At 37.5% G+C, this 20,864-nt stretch overlaps 1 protein-coding gene and 1 long non-coding RNA gene across 2 annotated transcripts in view; one reads left to right on the forward strand and one right to left on the reverse strand.

Annotated features, from left to right (window-relative positions):
• LOC129453070 (uncharacterized) overlaps positions 1 to 16,800 on the reverse strand; it is a 206,855-nt gene extending 190,055 nt beyond the window's left edge. The window contains exon 1 of the mRNA XM_073865616.1: positions 16,720 to 16,800. Within this exon, the coding sequence (XP_073721717.1) occupies positions 16,720 to 16,765 (46 nt within the window). The 5' untranslated portion in view covers positions 16,766 to 16,800. The remainder of the gene's footprint in view (positions 1 to 16,719) is intronic.
• Positions 16,801 to 19,425: 2,625 nt separating this feature from the next.
• LOC141363096 (uncharacterized) lies at positions 19,426 to 20,487 on the forward strand. The gene is made up of 5 exons (XR_012368599.1): positions 19,426 to 19,736; positions 19,814 to 19,866; positions 20,081 to 20,131; positions 20,206 to 20,245; positions 20,333 to 20,487. It is a non-coding gene; the product is annotated as an uncharacterized lncRNA (long non-coding RNA).
• Positions 20,488 to 20,864: the final 377 nt, after the last annotated feature.

Here is a 20,864-nt window from a genome sequence, read left to right on the forward strand (position 1 = left end):
ATCTTCCCGTTCTCAAAATCTTGTGGGCGGGGCTAAGATCGGCTGGCACCCAGGCTAATCTGACATGTCTGTCTGAACGAAAATGAACCTATCGCCAGCCACACAATGTCGCAAGCGCTCTTGCAAGCAGAGGAGAGGTTTGAAAAGGACATCGACACACACATGCGAGAGTTCAGGGCTTCTCCCTCGGGCCGCCAGTTGCCCATCCCTGCTGTATATGAATCAACAAGAAAACTGCAAAGTTTGTTCTTCCATTTTAATTTAAATATTTTATAAATGTCAGACTCACACACAGATGAAGAGGACACTGAATGATACCCCTCAGTACAGTAATAACTGTCAGTGTTTCCACTGGATGACACAAATATGCTTTGGTCTTGTGTTAAATATTGTTGTCCATTCTTGTACCAGAGGTAATTATTTTCAGATGTTAAAGGGCAGGAGGAATCACAGCTCAGTTTTACTCGCTGTCCTGTAGATTCAGGATTCATCTTCACCTGTAAACCTAAATAATGAAAACTTTACATTAGATGAGAAATGAAAAGAGTTTAACTGGACTGATAAGAATGTAAATGTACCTGAAACTGTTAGATTGACTGTGACTGAGCTGAGATGTTTAACTCCATCCTTCATAATGAACATGAGCTGATATTCTCCACTGTCTCCCTCTCTCAGATCAAATATTGTGAGCTCTGAGTAATCTTTAATGATATGTTGACCAACTCGTCTTGAGTAATCTTCAGTGATCCTCTGACCCGCTCGTCCTGAGTAATCTGAATCTAAAGTTAAATCTTCAGGTTCATCTTTGTTTCTCCAGTTTGTTCTCTGTTTCTGACTGAACCAGAACCCAGTTTTGATGTTGATGTTTGAGTAATCGCACCTCACTCTCACCCGTGTCCCCCTCACAGCACAAATATTCTGTTGACAGGTTACATTAAAGTTATCCAATGTTAGGGACCCTGAAGAAGAAACAGTAATGTTATTAATATTTGTAGCTTACTGTATGTGTAACTTCATTCAATTTTCTATTTAATTTAATTTATATAACACATTTAAAAACAACCATAGTTAACCAAACTGCTTTACAGTTTTAAAAGAAAATAAACACACTCACACAAAACAAACAGAATAAAAATCAAAAACTCAACTCATACTAAAGAATACAGATAGGTCTTGAGCAAAGACTTAAAACCTTTCATTTGTCTGAGCTGTTCTTATGTGAACCTCTTTCATAAATTAGGAGCTGCCAATGAAAGGTTCGGTCGCCTCTGTTCTTAAAGGTGGGGTGCATGATCTCGAAAAGCCGATATTGACATTTAAATTCACCTAAATACACATGCCCCTACCCCAATACAATCTGCACCTTCTTTTGATAGACCTGCCCCACACATTTGCAACCCGGGCAACGATGTCCTATAGTATACACGCCCCTTACTGCTGATTGGCTACAAGTGTGTTTTGTTGTACACAGAGTTTTTCGGATATCGTGCACTCCGCCTTTAAGCTTAGATCTCGAAACATCAAGGAGCAACTGATTAGATGACCTCAGTGATTTTACTGGGTTATGGACATTCAAAAGATCTGATAAGTAAGAAGGTGCCATCCTGTGTAAAAATCTTAAATACAAATAATACAATTTAAAAAACAATCCTAAAATCAAGCAGAAGCCAGTGGAGAAAGAGGCTAACATTTTTGTCCCGGTTAGGAGATGAGCTGCGAGCGATGAAGAGATGACTGTTCCAATCCAACATATAAAGAATTGCAGTAGTCTAACTAAGATGTAATAAACGCATGAATTACTCTTTCAAACTCCTTGCGTGGCAGGTATGGTTTAACTTTAGTCAGCAGTCTCAATTGAAAAAGCTGTCCTTCACAACAAAGGTCATTTGTTTCTCAAATTTAAAAGCACGATAAAAAATAACTCAGAGATTCTTGATAAATGGACGAGCGTGTGATCAAAGGTTACCAAGTGCCTCAACACATGCACTCAAGTCCTCGGACGACCAAACACAACAACTTCTGTCTTGTTTTCATCAAGACAAAGAAATTTCTGATCTAAGAACATCTTTAGATCTCTTAAACAATTTAAAGGGGACATATCATGAAAATCTGTCTTTTTCCATGTTTAAGAGAGAGAGAGAAATAATTCACAGCACAACTGAGTTTCAATTGCAACAAGCCACCATCATTGTGATCAGTGTTTGCACTTCATCAGCCCATTTGCATTTTAAATGACACACCCAAAACTCAGGCCTACAAAGTGGCTATTTTAACATTTTGTAATTAATTATCTGAGGGGTATTATTTTGAGCTAGAACTTCAATTACGCACTCTGGGGACACCAAAGATTTAGTTTACAAAAATCTCATAATATGACCCCTTTAACAGTGACTGAATTGAGGCTTTATCATTTGTTTTGAAAGGCAGGTAAATCTGAACATCATCCACATAACAATGAAAAGAGATGTGTTTTTTATTGACCCCTAGTGTTGGGAACGTTACTTTAAAAAAGTAATTAGTTATAGTTACTCATTACTTCTCACAAATAGTAACTGAGTTAGTAACTGCGTTACATTATTATAAAAGTAATTAATTACCAGGAAAAGTAATTACTGCGTTACTTAAAAAATTCTAATATTTTAAATTACTTGAATGCCCCTTACAAAATTAAATATGTTAAATGACTGAAATGAATACTAAAGAGAAATCACCAGAGGTGGGTAGAGTACCCAAAATCTGTACTCAAGTAAAAGTACAAGTACTTATACAAAAATGTACTCAAGTAAAAGTAAAAGTAACAATCTAATTATTTACTTGAGTAAGAGTAAAAAAGTATTAGATGAAAAAACTACTCAAGTATTTAGTTACTCGTTACTTCCAATCTGATTGAAAAGAAGCGTAAAATCCCTGAATTTCAGACTACTTGGAGGGCTTTCACAAACCTCTCCTTAAAAGTCTCATTGTTCTGCTTATATACTACTACCTAGGTTAAAGTAAAGCAGTCTATCTCAGTCCTCCAACACCACATAACGTGTCATTAAAAAAAAATCTTAAACAAACACTGACTGTTTTCTGACAGTTAACTGTGTCTTTATTTTCACGTTCACAACAAAATTTGGCTGGATCTGCCTTTAGACAAGCTTACAGTAAGCAAAAAAGAATGTGTGTGCTTTTGTTATCATGTTTTTATATGAATAGGTTATTTTCATTGTCATTAATGTGCAATTAATGAACATAAGGAGCTTGATAAAATGCTTATTTTAGAATTTCAAATGGAACTCATCTGTTTTTGCAAATCAACTCTACATTTATTATAATATATAAAACATGTTTCTTTAAAAACATACTTTATTCTTTTATTTTTATAAGTATATAGATTATTTAAGAAGGAATTAAATAAAATACAATCCAGTTTTTATTCGTATGTATTTTCTACATTTAAGTAAGGTGTCCGGTTATGTGTAGGGGAGAAATTTTTCAGATTTTTTTTTTAAGTTTTTTAAATTTTTAAAGATAATGTTTCAGACAGAGATATATTTTTGCTGTGGTCAGTAACTATCAATACCAGGTGGAATTTTGAACAAATGTAAAATGACTAGTATAATTTCACTTTGAACATAAGTGGTGAATTGTTACTTTTTTTTAACACAAAACAACAAACCAATGTAGATTTTCGTGTTACACTTGTTTTTATTAACTATACATGACTATGACCTCTTTAATATGTAACTACAAACATATTTTGATATGAAAATTATATTTTCATTTTAAATTTCAGTTTTATCAAATGTTTCAAAAGCAACCAACAGTACAAACTTAAATTCAACAGTTTGAACACTATGAAAATTAAATTAAATAAAATTAGAATAATATAAATGGTACAAAAGTAAGTGTTACTTTCGTCCTGACAGGATCTCCTCACATTTAAACCAGATTTACTTTTATTTTGAAAAACTCTTGAGAAGTCAAACTTCAGGATGTGTTAGTTAGAGCACTAAATAACCTGTAGATTGATGAAACGAGAAACATAACGCTTTATAAGAAAACAATGACCGCTTTTGGAATTTACTTAAGGTTGAAAACACCTTTCTGGATCTACACCCGGAAAATGGTGAGTAAATAACGCGATATTTGTCAGCTCTGTCAAGGGTTGCAAAGATGCTGTCATAGTTTGGGATGCAAATGTTATCAGTCCTCTGAGAAAATCGCTTTGTTACTTTCGTCCAGCGTTACTTTTGCCCCGGTTCTCCCGTATTATATTAATGCAAGACTTAACACTATGCTGTTCAATTTGTTTAGTTTTATGAGGAAATGATATGGAAATGTGCAGATGTGAACGTTTGTTGTTTGTAAGGTTAGAGTAATTTTCATTGCTTGCACAAGAGCGCATATGACAAAAACAGTGCATGAAATTATATTATAATAAGGCACTGCACAAAGTGACACGTACCGCCGTGTTGTTTCAGGTTGGAGCTTGAATTCCTGTACGCTGAGATGTCAGTTCGTTTTGGTGCACAAAGCATACATCGCATTATGAAACTATTCTTTTTGACCTTTTGTAGTGTAAACATAGACCAAACTTGAGGCCACGCGTGATCTGCCTCCGATAGCTTGCATAGGTCATCCTCCGCTTCAGTCATCTCCTTTCATCTATGTTTCATCTACGCGCGCTAAAGGGTGATACGTAGCCACCCCTCGCAACGCACGCAGCCTCTCTAACGTCTCGCGAGACTTTCGAGCAAGCCATATAAACTTAATAAAAATAAAATATATTCATTAATTATTACCATTTGAAAGTAGCGTAGTAACGCCACCGAATGTAGCGAAGTAAAAGTACAGTTTTTTCATTAGAAATGTACTTGAGTAAGAGTAAAAAGTACCCATCCTTAAATTTACTCTAAAAGTACTAGTTACCCAAAAAATGTACTCAAGTAAATGTAACGAAGTAAATGTAATTCGTTACTACCCACCTCTGGAAATCACTAATTTTGTGGCAGCATGTGACGATGTGAGGTGCTTTATTAGATCACAATTACTTGCCACAAACGTGGAGAGACTTTGTCTTCATGGGCATAAGTTGCACATTACACAAACATTCTTGCCTTTCACCTCAACAATGGAAAAGTAGTGCTTTATACTTCGTGTTTGCAACTGCTACCTTTGAGCTTGTTGTACAACCCCAAATCAGAAAAAGTTGGGACACTGTAGAAATTGTGAATAAAAAAGTAATGGAATAATTTTCAAATCTCATCAACTTATATTTTATTCACAATAGAATATAGATAACATATCAAATGTTGAAAGTGAGATATTTTGAAATGTCATGCCAAATATTGGCTCATTTTGGATTTCATGAGAGCTACACATTCCAAAAAAAGTTGGGACAGGTAGCAATAAGAGGCCAGAAAATTTAAATGCACATATAAGGAACAGTTGAAGGACCAATTTGCAACTTATTAGGTCAATTGGGAACAAGATTGGGTATAAAAAGAGCCTCTCAGAGTGGCAGTGTCTGTCAGACGTCAAGATGGGCAGAGAATCACCAATTCCCCCAATGCTGCAGCGAAAAATAGTTTTCTGAGTTTCTCAGAGAAAAATTGCAAAGAGATTGAGGTTATCATCATCTACAGTGCATAATATCATCCAAAGATTCTGAGAATCTGGAACAATCTTTGTGCGTAAGGGTCAAGGCTGGAAAACCATACTTGATGCCCGTGATCTTCAGGCTCTTAGACAGCACTGCATCACATACAGGAATGCTACTGTAATGGAAATCCCAACATGGGCTCAGGAATACTTCCAGAAAACATTGTCAGTGAACACAATCCACCGTGTCATTTGCCGTTGCCAGCTAAAACTCTATAGGTCAAAAAAGAAGCCATATCTAAACATGACCCAGAAGTGCAGGCGTTTTCACTGGGCAAGGCTCTGTCACTGTGTTAAACTGTGTTATGTGTTTGTCATGGTGTATCAGTGTTGTTCCCTGAGTAGCCACCAGATGTCTCTTCCCCTCACTGTCACATGTCCCATGAACTGCATCTCCCATAATCCTTTCTGTTATCATTGATCATTGTACTCAGCTGTTCCCACTCACCTTGTTAGTGTTTGTGTATTTAAGCCCTGTCTGTTCAGTCTGTGTTATGGATTCCTTATTGTAAGTCACATCGCCTTCTGTGTCTGTGTTTTGATTTATGTTCTGGATTGTGTTTATGAATATTGACCTTTGCTTGGATGGATTATGATTTTGGATCACCCTTATTAAACTGCTTACGGATCTAACTTTTTGTGTGTGCGAGTCGTGACAGAAGGAATCCATCATGAATAGATCCAGCGGATTGGGGATTCGGATCAGTCCACCCACCACTGTAAGGGAGAGAAGGGAGCGGATAGACAACATAAAGGCCCTACACCAGCATGGTCAAACGGTGGGTTTTCTGGCCCAAAAGTTTTGGACCTTGTCCTGCGCCTTGAATTATAATGACGCCACATTAAAGGACCTTTTCAATTGTTGTCTGGACGAACCGCTACCACAGTGGGAGATGAACGGGCTGAACATTTTGGAATTCTGGGGGTTCACCCGTTACTTAGAGCATCGTAGCCAGTGGGATAATACAGCCACACCTGCGATGCCGGACAAGATGGCCGCCACCAAGCCAGCAGCGGTTCATAAGATGGCTGTCTACAAGGCTGCACCTGTTTTTGAGACTGCCACTACTATACCTGCACCTGTTCATCAGATGGTCACGGTTGTAGAGGGGACTGTTTTCGACAGGGCTGTGTCTATGCCGGCACCTGTTCTCAAAATGGCCGCCACTAAGCCAGCAGCTGTTCCCAAGATTGCTGTCACATTGCCTACACCAGCTTTTGAGACCGCCGCGGTTATACCGGCCCTTGCGTTCCAGATGGCCGCTGCCTCACAGTCACCTGCTCTCAGGAGGGTCATCATCATGCCTGCACCTGTGCTCAGAGGGGCACCAGAGGTATGTTCTTTGAACTCAGTGCTTCCCGTGTTTGCCATGGCTCTGTGGTGCGTGTGGTCTGTCTTCTGCTCCTTTGTTCAGCACGACGCCTCTCAAGTCAAGGAACCTAAGCCCTCTGCACTTCCTATCACGGCTGAAAGACCTGAACCCGAGGCCTCTGCACTATTGTCACGGTTGAAGGGTCCGAACCTGAGCCCTCTACACTTACTATCATGACTGGAAGCTTCGAATCTGAGCCGAGTGAGTCATCTGAGCCGAGTGAGTCATCTGAGCCGAGTGAGTCATCTGAGCCGAGTGAGTCATCTGAGCCGAGTGAGTCATCTGAGCCGAGTGAGTCATCTGAGCCCCCTGTGCCACATTGGTCAGCTAGTGTGGTCATCCCGAAGATCCAGAGACTTTCTATTGTCACTAAAACTATGGCCAGTATTGAACTCTCTGCCTGTCTCAAGATGGCTGTCCCCAAGCTCCCTGCCCTCACTGCCTGGTCCAAGATGGCCAGGTTCGAACTCTGCCCTATTTAACCTGGCCCAGAGGGCCTCTTTCTATTGTCTCTCTCTACCTAGGTTCCTGATACCACCAGCACCACCCTGGGATCCAGTCCCTCTTTGGCCTCTGGCACCGCCCTGGCTTCCCGCTCTGCCGGCTCCGCCCTGGCTTCCCGCTCTGCCGGCCCCGCCCTGGCCTCCCGCTCTGCCGGCCCCGCCCTGGCCTCCCGCTCTGCCGGCCCCCGCCCTGGCCTCCCGCTCTGCCGGCCCCGCCCTGGCCTCCCGCTCTGCCGGCCCCGCCCTGGCCTCCCGCTCTGCCGGCCCCGCCCTGGCCTCCCGCTCTGCCGGCCCACCCTGGGTTTCTAGACCCTCCATCCCTCCCCCAGGTCCACCTCCGTCCTCCACCCACCTGAACTTTTATGTTTTGTCGTATGGAGTGTCTGGAAGCCACTCCTTTAGGGGGGGTACTGTCACAGTGTTAAACTGTGTTATGTGTTTGTCATGGTGTATCAGTGTTGTTCCCTGAGTAGCCACCAGATGCCTCTTCCCCTCACTGTCACATGTCCCATGAACTGCATCTCCCATAATCCTTTCTGTTATCATTGATCATTGTACTCAGCTGTTCCCACTCACCTTGTTAGTGTTTGTGTATTTAAGCCCTGTCTGTTCAGTCTATGTTATGGATTCCTTATTGTAAGTCACATCGCCTTCTGTGTCTGTGTTTTGATTCATGTTCTGGATTGTGTTTATGGATATTGACCTTTGCTTGGATGGATTATGATTTTGGATCACCCTTATTAAACTGCTTATGGATCTAACTTTTTGTGTGTGCGAGTCGTGACAGGCTTATTTGAAATGGACTTTGGCAAAGTTAAAAACTGTTCTGTGGTCCAACAAATCAAAATTTGAAGTTCTTTTTGGAAAACTGGGATGCCAGTTCATCCGGACTAATCAGGACAATGACAACCCAAGTTGTTATTAGCGCTCAGTTCAGAAGCCTGCATCTCTGATGGTTTGGGGTTGCATGAGTGCGTGTGGCATGGGCAGCTTACACATCTGGAAAGGCACCAATAATGCTGAAAGGTTTATCCAAGCTCTAGGTACATATGATCCCATAAAGACGTCGTCTCTTTCAGGGAAGACCTTGCATTTTCCAACATGACAATACCAGACACCATACTGCATCAATTACAACATCGTGGCTGCGTAGAAGAAGGATCCAGGTACTGAAATGGCCAGCCTGCAGCCCAGATCTTTCACCCATAGAAAATATTTGATGCATCATAAAGAGGAAGATGCCACAAAGAAGACCTAAGACAGTTGAGCAACTAGAAGCCTGTTTTAGACAAGAATGGGACAACATTCCTATTCCTAAACATTGGTCCTCTTCCAGCTGTTCCTTATATGTACATTTAACTTTTCTGGCCTCTTATTGCTACCTGTCCCAACTTTTTTTGGAATGTGTAGCTCTCATGAAATCCAAATTGAGCCAATATTTGGCATGACATTTCAAAATGTCTCACTTTCTACATTTGATATGTTATCTATATTCTACTGTGAATAAAATATAAGTTTATGAGATTTGTAAATTATTCCATTCCTTTTTTACTCACAATGTCTACAGTGTCCCAACTTTTTCTGATTTGGGGTTGTACTTGCCATCGCCCTGTCGCCGGTGTTTTCGGAGTGATTGATACGCAATGACCGGGCTGCATGTCAGTGCTTTGAGATGGGGCACAGCAGCAGCAGCACCGCTGCTCGTTAAGAAGAGAAAACAATGCATATTTTCATATCAGTCTACAAAAGTCTCCAACCACGCCAGAAAAGATAGCTAGATTTGTCCTATAAAGTCGCTAAAGTGATAGAAAGTTGCTAAATCTAGCGACAAAGTGACAAAGTTGCTCAGACTTTTTTACACTGCTCTCTCGAACTGTGCGAGTGTGCGTGTCTGTTGAACTCTGCCTCTGGTTGGTTGGCTAACGATTGAAGTTAAGCCAATCATCATCAGTTATGTGGTTCTCCCACCCCCTCTAACACACACACACACACACCAATCATCATCAGTTATGTTTCTCACAACACACACACACACACACATACACACACAAGAGAAAAACTGTTTGGCTGAGAGAGCGAGCATACGTGGGTGAAAATCACTACAGTGAGATCAATTTTAGTAACGCGCAGCATTTTAATGTCAGTAACAATAACGGCATTATAACGGGGAAACAGTAATTTATTTGATTACTTGTTACTGAAAAGAAATAACGCAGTTACTAACGCCAATTACTTATAACGCCGTTATTCCCATCACTGTTGACCCCACAGGCAGCATATACAGAGAAAACAACATATGGCCCAACATTGACTCTTGGAGGCACCACAAGAGAAGCAGCAGATGAAAACAATTCACCAAGTTGAACAGAACTTCTGTCAGTCAAATATGATTAAACCCTCTGGAGTCCGACCATTTTGGGATACTGTCAGAGGTTCTGACATGCTCTTACATTTGGTCTTTTTTCAGTTGCTTAAAACATATTAATGGCAAGTGTCTCATAACACTGCGTTCAGCACAAACTGGGCTAAAATATTATATGAGCTACATGTATGTACATGTTTGTATTTTTGAGAGAAAAATGTTTATGCGTGGTTTTTAAAAAAGCAAAATTTTTAAGTCACTGATATAAGTCCACAAAACCCATACTAAACATGTTTTAACAAGACTTTTCTAAACAGAATCTAGTAGTCTAGAGTTTTTTTCTTTAAAATGATGTGGAAATCATCCTGCCTACTCATTCCCATAAACCAATATATTGATTTAGAAATTGTAAGACACTTTTTGTTTAGAGGGGCCGTATGCGAGAAGGATTGATTGACAGCTAGCAAACAAAGGCTCCCATAATGAGCTACACAATGAGCCTTTAGGCAGGAATCTGAGAGTTAACTACAGTAAAGAATTCGAGGACAAATAAATGTATACATGTTTGTTTGAGGTTTATTAAGTTAAGTTAACAATATAATCAAAATAGAAATTAAGGTCAGTAGGACATTTTCTGTTTATTTGGAAACAAACTCTATTCAAAAACTTAACTTGTATAAGAAACTGATAAACAACAGCGCTGTAAACTTCATATGGCTCATGTTACCATATAACTTTATGTCCAAAAAGTGTTTTTCCACTTCATAGTTTTGTACTGATGAGAGAGATGCAGACCTGTAAGAGAGTTATGGACAGCTGTTAGCATAAATTGTCCACAGAAATACCCTTACATAACTGATGGGTAAATATCACTGATAGTACATTCATATAAACTATCATGTACATAAACTAAATTTAGAACATCTCAGATAAACATCTGCAGTGATTAGTTTTATAAAAAGCTGTTTTCAGATGACTGTTTTCAGATGCTCATCCCCTTATCGTCTAGCTTCTGTTTTAAACGCGTTTCTGTAAGCGTGTATGAACTTTAAAAACACATCGCATATATGGCGCGTCCATGTGCGCGAGCTTGCGTCTCTGTGTAAACAACGCGACGCTCATAAAAAAAAACGGTGTCACGTGTAAAGCGCAATGTATGGAATTGTGTTGCATGTAAACAATATATGCAATCATATTACAGCAAATCCCGCAGTGCAGCATTACTCAAAGTTGCCATGAAGGATACGAAAGTGAATAACTGTGTCTAACACTGTACAACATGTAACAGATATTCGCCATTACGGGAGGTCACGCGTACTCGTTTGTAAATAAGCATGTAAACATGGAATCATATTACAGCACACACTTAAAAGATAGAGCAGTGCAGCCTTACTGAAAGTTGCCATGAAGGATACGAAAGTGAATAACTGTGTCTAACACTGTACAACATGTAACAGATATCCGCCATTTCGGGAGGTCACACGTACTCGTTTGTAAACAATGCAAAAGTTTTTCAATCCGAAGCGTACCGTCTGCTGAGGTTGCTTATGTAGGCTGAACTGCACAAGCCATAAGAGCATATTACATGATAACAAATATAAATGAGGAAAATTAACTGTTACTTACTTCAAGCATATATTCTCCTCCAGTGCATCCTCCATTGTTCTTCTAAGGTAACGTTAAAGATAAATGCTTCTCTTCCTCAATGTCCAGACATAAATGAAGATCTTCCTCACGTGTGTGTGTGTATAAAGTTTATAATCCAGACATGCGGTAAAGTCTTTAAATCTGAACTTAAATCAAACTTTACTTCTTAATGTTTGAGCTGCTCTTCATTACCATGTCAACAGCGTGTACCGCCTGTGGGCGTGACCGCATTAAAGATAATGAAGTCAGCCAGGAAAAACTGTACTCTCTTTACTTCAATGCAGATTATATAAACAGTCAATATTTGTTTTCGATTATAATTAGCTTGTTTAAAAGAAGACATTTCAGGCTTTCTTTGGATATGTGTATCATGTTTGTGTGAGGAGGATTCGTGGAGTTTCAATTGATTTTTGTAACGTGTTTTGAGAGACAGCTGGCGGAGACAGAAATGTCTGGATGTGCACCCTGTTTATTTTCTTTATTTGACAAAAACACAAAGATCTCTTGTTATTGTGAATGTACAAATATTAAAGAAGACCCTTTACAGTTTCAAATGATGTCAAACATGTAAGTGTAGGATTATTAATGATGGAGCTTTTAAGTTGATTCGGCCATGATAAGGAGAAAACACGTCAAAACGCGGCGCCACATTTTTGGACCCCAGGGGGTTAAACTATTTAAGGGCTATGCCCTTAGTACCCACACATTGTCCAAGTCATGTTAAAAGAATCATGTGATTGACCGTATCAAAGGCTGCTGCTTCATAACTTACAAAATAATGATTACTTAATTTGCATGAATAATATTACAGTTCTTTCTGGTTCTCAAATCTGATTGGCCAAGAGCCGTGTGATATTGTCCTGATAACGTAACAGTAACCGCTTCACCGTTTGTATCATTCCGCCACCTACTGGTCATTTTAGTATTAGTGAATGGAGGTTCTTTAAACAGGCTCATCTCTGATTGGAAAAACTGCACGCACACATGGACACACACAGACGCGCTGTTTTAAACACTCTCAGTGTGTCTCATTATTAGTTCACTAGCTCATGAATCAGTCTGTGAATCCCAATCGGAAGTGATTATCCCATCAAAGATCAGCGCTCTTGGATGTTACGTTAAAGTTAATGGGAGTAATGTCTTGTCACATCGTGTGGACGATTAACACTTGAAAAGAGGAATGAAAACAATATTTTTTTTCTGGAGCGATCATCTCTCTCCCCAGAACGCGAAAACACCTCGGAACTGCAGGTAAGCACTGCAGCTTTTAAATGTGGACATTGATGATTTATTTTATTGTTTATTATTTTATTAGTGACGTGACTATTAAAACACGTTATGAGATACCACCACTGATATATTTATAACCAGCATGCATAAACATCTCTCTGACACTTATAAAAAACTATTTTATGGTAACACTTTAAAATAATGGTCAATACTTAATAGGTAGTTACACAGGAAATAATGCAGAACAAATGGTTAGTGCTGCATTAACACTGTTATCACTACTGGTAACTAATAAAGAAGAGCGATTAACTAATCAGTAGTTAATAGCATACTAATGTTTGGGTTAAGTAACAATTAGTTACTTATTACTTATTTAATAGTCATTATTAACTATTACATGTTGAATAAATCCTGGTGAGCAATACATTAACATATTTAAAAAGACTATAAATTAACTACATATTAACAGTTGCTGTAAATTAATTATGATGTGTGTGCGTGCGCGTGTATGAGCTATATGATCACATTTTGATCCTTTATGTTATCTATATTGATTCATGATTAAATCAAATCCAGAATGTAGAATTAACATAAGAATAGAAACATAAGAATTAACCCCATCTTAATTATTTAATTATTATCACTTGCTTTTATGGTAAATAGTTAATTAATCCATGTTCGATTTGATTATGAACTGAACCCATACGCTGTCACTTTAAGGAGGGGGAGGTGCATGACGTCAAAACTATGCGGAAGTCACTCAGACAGCAAGCGCGTGCTCCGGCTAATATTAGAATGAGCTGTTGTGTGATTAACTGAACACATAGATTCAACAAGAAATTGGAGTTATCTTTTCACAAACTGCTAAAGCTACAGAGAAGAGAAGCGTAACAGAGAAGAGATTTTGCTGCGATGCAAAGAAACAACCAAAGCCAGGCACATGGATTTACAGTTGCCATTTTGTGTTAAATAAGTAACGTTAACGTTACCCTTTTTGAGTAAAATCTTATGTAAAATATGGCACTAAATACATTAAATATTTAACATTTAGTAATCTGTGTAACTATTAAGTATTTTTAAAGAATTGATTAAAAATATATACATTATGATGAGTCTTATGTTTCTACATGGATGCAGACAAAGGTCCGCTCTACTGTTTGTGTTGTTACTCGCTTCAGGTTGCATAATGTTACTTTATGCCTTTACAGTACCATTTCTTTTATCGGTAATAGTGTTGTTATTATAAAAGTACAGGATTGTGTCTTTACTAGGGGATTACCATGATTTGTACCTTAGAATACACTTTCTTATAATTCATTGTGCTAATTACTAGTACATTACCATGTTTTCCACTTTAAAATAATGGTCAAAATTTTAAGTAATATCTTAAGATTTATGTCTTAAGTCCTGAGTAATTACTAATAAGTTACCGTGTTTTTCACTTTAAAATAATGGTCAAGATTTTAAGTAATTTCTTAAGATTTATGTCTTAAGTCCTGAGTAATTAATAATAAGTTACCGTGTTTTTCACTTTAAAATAATGGTCAAGATTTTAAGTAATTTCTTAAGATTTATGTCTTAAGTCCTGAGTAATTAATAATAAGTTACCGTGTTTTTCACTTTAAAATAATGGTCAAGAATTTAGGTAATTCATTAAGAACAGCGTGGTAATACTTGAATAATTACTAATGGGTTACCATGATTTTCCTAATATTAAGTCAGTCTTCCACACTTATAAACATCAATAAGGACTCGGAGGGATATATCTAACAGAGGTTGAAAACATGGAATCTGTATTTTGTGAGGTAAGTTAGTTAGAGATTAAGAGGTGTATTCCTTAGGTTGTTTATGGTTAAATCAATAAGATAGAAAACAAAAATGCAAAAAAATCAATGTATATGGTAATATAAGAATTGAATCCTAAAGAGCTACCATATTTTACCCTTTCAGTGATGATTGGTAACATGAGTAATTCCAATTAATTAAGTGAACATTTTTTTTTCAGATTGTATTATTTATAGTTACAGCAGTGGTTCTCAAAACGGGGCCCCCAAATTTTATAACATTTTGTAAAGTACATTATCATAAATTCTGTGTAATTAAACCTCAGAAAAATAAGGCTACTAACCAACAGCACCAAATTGTAGATTTTAATATGTTTTGTGTAATAAAAAATAAATAGGTTTTAGAATTTCGGGGGGACACCTTACACAAAGGGTGGAAAAAGTTTACAGGATCAGACTTTATTTATTGGTATGTGACTGTTGATATGTATTTAATTCATAGTTACTTGAAATAAGTCTTAGTTAATGTATTGTTCACCAGGATTTTTCAACATTGCAGTAGTTAATATGTTACTAGTTGTTACTTAACCCAAACATTAGTATGCTATTACCTACTGATTAGTTAATTGCTCTTCTTTATTAGTTATCAGTAGTGATTTCAGTGTTAATGTAGCACTAATCATTTGTTCTGCATTAGTTCCTGTGTAACTAACTATTAAGTATTGACCATTATTTTAAAGTGTTACCCTATTTTATATAGTACTGACAAGAACAAAGTCTAATAATAAGCGAGTGCTCGTATCGCGTTAAGATGAAATGGGAAACAGGGCCTGAAATAAACACCTGACCACGCGCCAAATGCATGTGGATTTTGCAATTGGCGGGTAACACTGTCAATCTACCGGCCACATTGGCGGGTAGCCGATGCGAATCAGTGATGCGTGGGTCAATGTATAAACAACCGGCACCCAACTGACGTTTAATTTGCATCTTAATTTCAAACGACCAGACCGACCGCGGCCCGAATATCATTAAAAAATATTTTTGGATGACTCCGACGGGTGACCGCAGGCACCCGCTCATTTCGGATCAATCCGCGTATCACTGATGCGAATTGAGTGATTCATTTAGAGGATGCGACTGCTATTTCGTAACATTCATGCGATTGTAAAGAAGATGAGGCACTTCTCTGACTACGTTTGGATGTGCGAGTAAGTAAACTGTTGGTGAGATGGGATGAGAATGCAATGGGCTACAGTACAATCACAGTTACACAGATGTGTAGTGCTGTGATGGATCAGAACTCTTGATGTGTAAACTTTAGAGAGAGTTGCGCTACTGTGTCTTATACTGTAGTACATTAACATACATTGTGTGAATAGAGTAATAAAAAACAACGTATGTGGGGCATTTATGTGCACAGTTTGGAATTCCCCCTCCGTCTGTGAGCGCGTGCGGGTTTAAGGGCACTCAATAGGGCACATCGGAGAGATGCGTTCCTAAAAGCAAGCGTACAAATCTTTCTGTTCTTGACAGGGCACATATAAACAAAATTATCTTCACAGTATTCTTTTTCTAATAAAACATTTCTTTATGTCCTAAGTGTAAGAGAGTCAAAAACATTGTGCTTATTTGGCCTTAAAAAGACAGTAACTTCAATTAACATACTTAAGTCTGTGTCATTCATGTTAATCAAACAACCTAAGACAAAGAGAAAATCACTTTTGCAGCTCTAAAAAATAATTATATTTAATTCATACAATAAAGACAGTGTTATCATTCACTATTCAGGCAAAAAAAAAATGGCTGGTAAAAAGTCAATTTAGAAATCCACCTGCCACAGTGGCTGGTGATCAAAAAAGTTAACTAGTGTCTTTTTGTATTGTTTTGGAGCGTAACAAATATCCACTCCTACTCGAACGATATTGCTTAAGTAATTTGTGTTGCATCTCAATTTATGTAACCTTTCACAAAGAAACAGTATTGTGACAATTAAAAGTCTTTTTTAAGCTGCTTCACTGAAACACAATATATGGAGGATCAACTTTTAAACAAATCATTTCCTTTTAAATCATTTCACAACAATACACATTCACTATCAGGATGTAATTCTTGTTTTTAGAAATAAGTGAAGGGAAATCGATTTAGTATAACAACATAACTCTGTTTCATACCTTGAATGTGTAACATCAGGATCAGTGATGAGAGTCTGAAGTTCATTATTTCACTTTATAGAAACTCACATATACCAGCTACAAAACAAAGAAGAGTTTTATTATTCCTGTAATAAAAACACACGTTTAGTTTCATTGTGACCCTCAATTCATGAATCTGTTATTATTGTTCAGATCTGCCCCTTTACAGTAAAATCATCATGACAGTAACACACAACTGTTATTACAACTAAAATCATTAAGATTGTAATATTTTGTTTAAGTTGCATATAATTAAAAGAGTAAACATGAATACATTACACAGTTCAGTTGTCCAGTTCTCCTTCCATGCAGCAGTGGTTGTTAATATCTGTCAGTTTTAGCTCCTGATAGATGATCTGATGCTTCCTTTTTCTTAAATGAAGTTGATGTGCAGATAAGCTCATGCACATATCTGACACTTGCTTGCAGTCTTTTCAGAATAATGTCTTAATATAGAGTCTGAAACTCTTTTAACTTGTTTGACTCTGTGGACCCTGTACCGGGTCCAGAATTATCTTATTTTGACTTAATATAAAATATTCCTTTAATTTTTAATGGTCTGTCATGGACCCAGTACCACATATGAGATACTGTTTGAAAGCTTAGACTCTCTACTTTCTGCAGATATGCATCACTTTGAGATATGTTTCACTGTAAGAAAGTTAGTTACACTTAATTTACACTATCACCCCCCCCATATTTTTTAATATCATTTAATATTCACATATTTCATATTTTTCAAGTATGACAAACATGGGCAAGTCCTATATCAAATGAAAGCTCTCACTCTCAGGAATAAGGCTGCAGTGTTATTTTTGTCCTATTATTATCACATATCCAACAATCGTCGAATGAATAATGATGCAAAAAATCGTCTTTTGTAAACATATGGGAAACTTGAGTGTGGACTGCCTCAGATAGCACAGATAGCCACAAATGCTACACCATCTTTTCTCTTAGGTCCTACTCTAAAAAATGAGCCCATTCACAGCATTTTCTTTGGTTGTGTGCATGAATAATCCCTTGCTATTTATTATATGTGCAAAACAAAAAATTAATATTTATATGAAAAATGTATTTTCACACTTCAGTAAAATGAGAATAACTTTTGAATGCGACATGCTAAAGAGTTCATTCTTTTTTTGGGTGTTTACTGTCTGCTGCTGGTAACAACCAGAACTGTCTGCAGTCTGCTAGAGCACCCAGAACCAGAGTTATACACTATCAGAGACCATATTTACAACATAAAAAAATAAAATTTTGTGTTTTATCATATGAAAAACCACATAAATAACAATATTTGTCACAAACAGCAGCTTTTTATGTAACTTCAAAAGGTTATCTGCAAAATGATATAAAGATTTTGCATTTATTCCACTGTATGTGGTTATGGTAGCACTTCAAATGTTTTTTGGCAGAAATTTAACTCCATAAGCGTATTATTCCTCCCATCAGTTGGAGTAAAATAACTTTTGCATTTATTATGATAGAGAAAAAATTCCTTTTTCCTCTGTAAGCTGGCAATTGCTGGAATCAAACAAAACTGTCTGCAGGTTTCGTTACCACTCAGGGCCAGAGTTATACACTTTTAAATACAGACTTTAGAAAAAAAACATCAAAAAGCGCCTATTTATTTTTGTGTTTATTAGAGGACTGACAACACATACAACCATGTTAAGCACTTTTAACAGTGTTTTATGTAATGTCAAAAGGTTTCCTGTAAAATGATACCAAACTTTTGTATGTGCACCTCTGCTTGTGGGTATGAGAAGCTTTTGAAATTGGGTAGGCCAAATCCAGGCGAAAATCCCCAAAATAGCCTCAGAGTGTAAGAGGTTAAAGAATGAAGTCATTTCTTTTTCAGTAAGCAGTGGCTGACAGGAGGAGCAAAACATTCAGAAAATAATAATTATTCACAAGGGCGGAGTGGGACCCAAAAACCTACCGGGAAATTTCATAGACCACCAGCCCTCTGTGGTCAAAAAAGAAAAAAAGAAAAGAAAATGGTTCCCTGTAAATAAGCAAATGCTGAAATCTAACATTACAATAAAATGACTGCACAACAACACAAAATACCAAGTGTAATAATTATTATTTAAAAGATCTTAAAGTCAACAACAGTTTTAGGTAAGCTAAAGCTTAATTTGGTTGCAAAGCAGTTGCTTATAAAATTATTAAGCCTGTTTGGAGAGAGATGTTTAATGTGACAAAATGAGGCTTAGACTAACTTGCATGTTCTGAGCAGGTGTTGTCAGTGAACAGGCTGTAAAACTGTTGGCTAAGTTACATACACTCATGAAAAACTGATGCTGATTATCTGGGAAACATTCTCTAACAGCAGTCAAGTTGTCATTGTTTGTGTCAAAGTTGTGCATTTGTTGTAACATTAAAACAGGAGATCAGACTTACTCTGTGTGCTGCTCAAAATGATGCTCGAAGCTCTGTTCCTCTGTGGGTGGAGAAGCCCCTGGCTGCAGCCTGCACATTTGGGCGGGGATGCACCTGGGACGGTTCTGCACGTGCAGGCCGTCTCACACTGCTTCTCATTGGTTAATGGCGTGAAGTCATCACGTCGATTTTAGCAAGTTTTCATTTCCGATGTTTATCGCGGCATGGTGAGTACAAGCTACTGTTTTTTGTTCTATTTACAATTTTTAATTTTGAAGTGGCGTTTAGTGTGATGTTAAAATGAAGTGGTGTACAAATAAGATCGTGTCACATGATATCACACAAAGAACTAGGACCGCGCGTATGCGCGTGTGTGCGGTTTGGTGGGATTAGGGTTAAAACAAGGCAAAACTGAACCAAAAGAAGAAATATTTAAGAGTTAATAGTAACAACATACAAAGTTATATTCTATGACTTTTTTCTATGAATACATTTTTAAATGTAAACTATTTTGATATGTTATTGATAAGTATACTTTTTTATTGAACAGGAAACCATTTCAGTATTCACTGAGCTTTCTGACAGCAGGGGCCTTTGATTTTACAGAGGTTAGTGAAATAGCCTATGCAATAGAACCCCCCCCCCCCCATATTATTAAAAGTAAACTAACTCAGTATTCATTGAGCCTGTCATGCCTTGCATCAGTGTCTGCTGCTTTTGGAGAATTCACCCTTTGAGGTTTGTTTGTTTTCTTCTTTTTTTAATACATACTGTTCATTGAAGCTTCAATTACCAAATGCTTAAATTTAGCATTTTAAAATGAATGTTTTTAACTATAATTATAAATTCATTACATGTATCAATCTAAGCAAGTAGATTTCAATTATGGTCCTAAGGGATGTCATTAAGAACAAACTGTCTTTATGAGACTTTATATTTTAAACTTTTGAAGGTCAGAGATGCTGAAAGAGCAACTCCAGTAAAAGAGGAGAGTAGAGTGCAGGTATTGGTTCCCATTTCAAATCTTGAACCTAAATAACAGGGGTTTGAAAATGATGTTCTTACTCTCCAATTTAGAGGTGATGAAATCCCCCTGCATGTTGATTATTTGACCAAGGTAAGTGCAGTATAAACTCCTGTCAATCTATCGGTTACCCTTTTTAATAAGTTACATTTTGGACTGACTATTTGCTACTTTAAACAGATGCCGATTGACATCCTCTGGCGGATCCTGATGGAAGTCGTTACAGAGACGGCGTTGTGGCTTTCTGGAGACTTTCACTGATGTGCAAGGTCTTCATGGACGTTGTCAGCAAACCCAAATTCACTGTATGCTGGACAGTAAGTATTTTTTTATTTAAATTGTGAGTACTGTAAAAGATAATTGAGAAAGTCGGTCTGTCCGTCCATCTAATCCTGTTTCCTCATTTGTGCAATCTATCTGTCTGTTCTTCCTATCTATTTGTCTGTCTGTCTGTCTATCTATCCGTCTCTGTCTGTCTATCTCTACCTATCTGTCATGTCTATCCATCCATCTGTCTGTGTCTGATAGACTGTATTGCCTTCAAAACTTTCTGCTTGAAAACTACTTTGATCTGCAAACTGAAAATCTTCTATTTCAAACTTTTAGGATAGGCTTTCTCAAGTCAAATTTAAGTTTGTGTTGACAAAACTTTTAACTGGTTTATGTTGTTCATTAACAAAGTAAGTCTCTTAGGTACTTTACAGACAAAGCC

Source organism: Misgurnus anguillicaudatus, unplaced genomic scaffold (genome assembly GCF_027580225.2).
Source record: "Misgurnus anguillicaudatus unplaced genomic scaffold, ASM2758022v2 HiC_scaffold_32, whole genome shotgun sequence".
Classification (NCBI taxonomy): domain Eukaryota; kingdom Metazoa; phylum Chordata; class Actinopteri; order Cypriniformes; family Cobitidae; genus Misgurnus; species Misgurnus anguillicaudatus.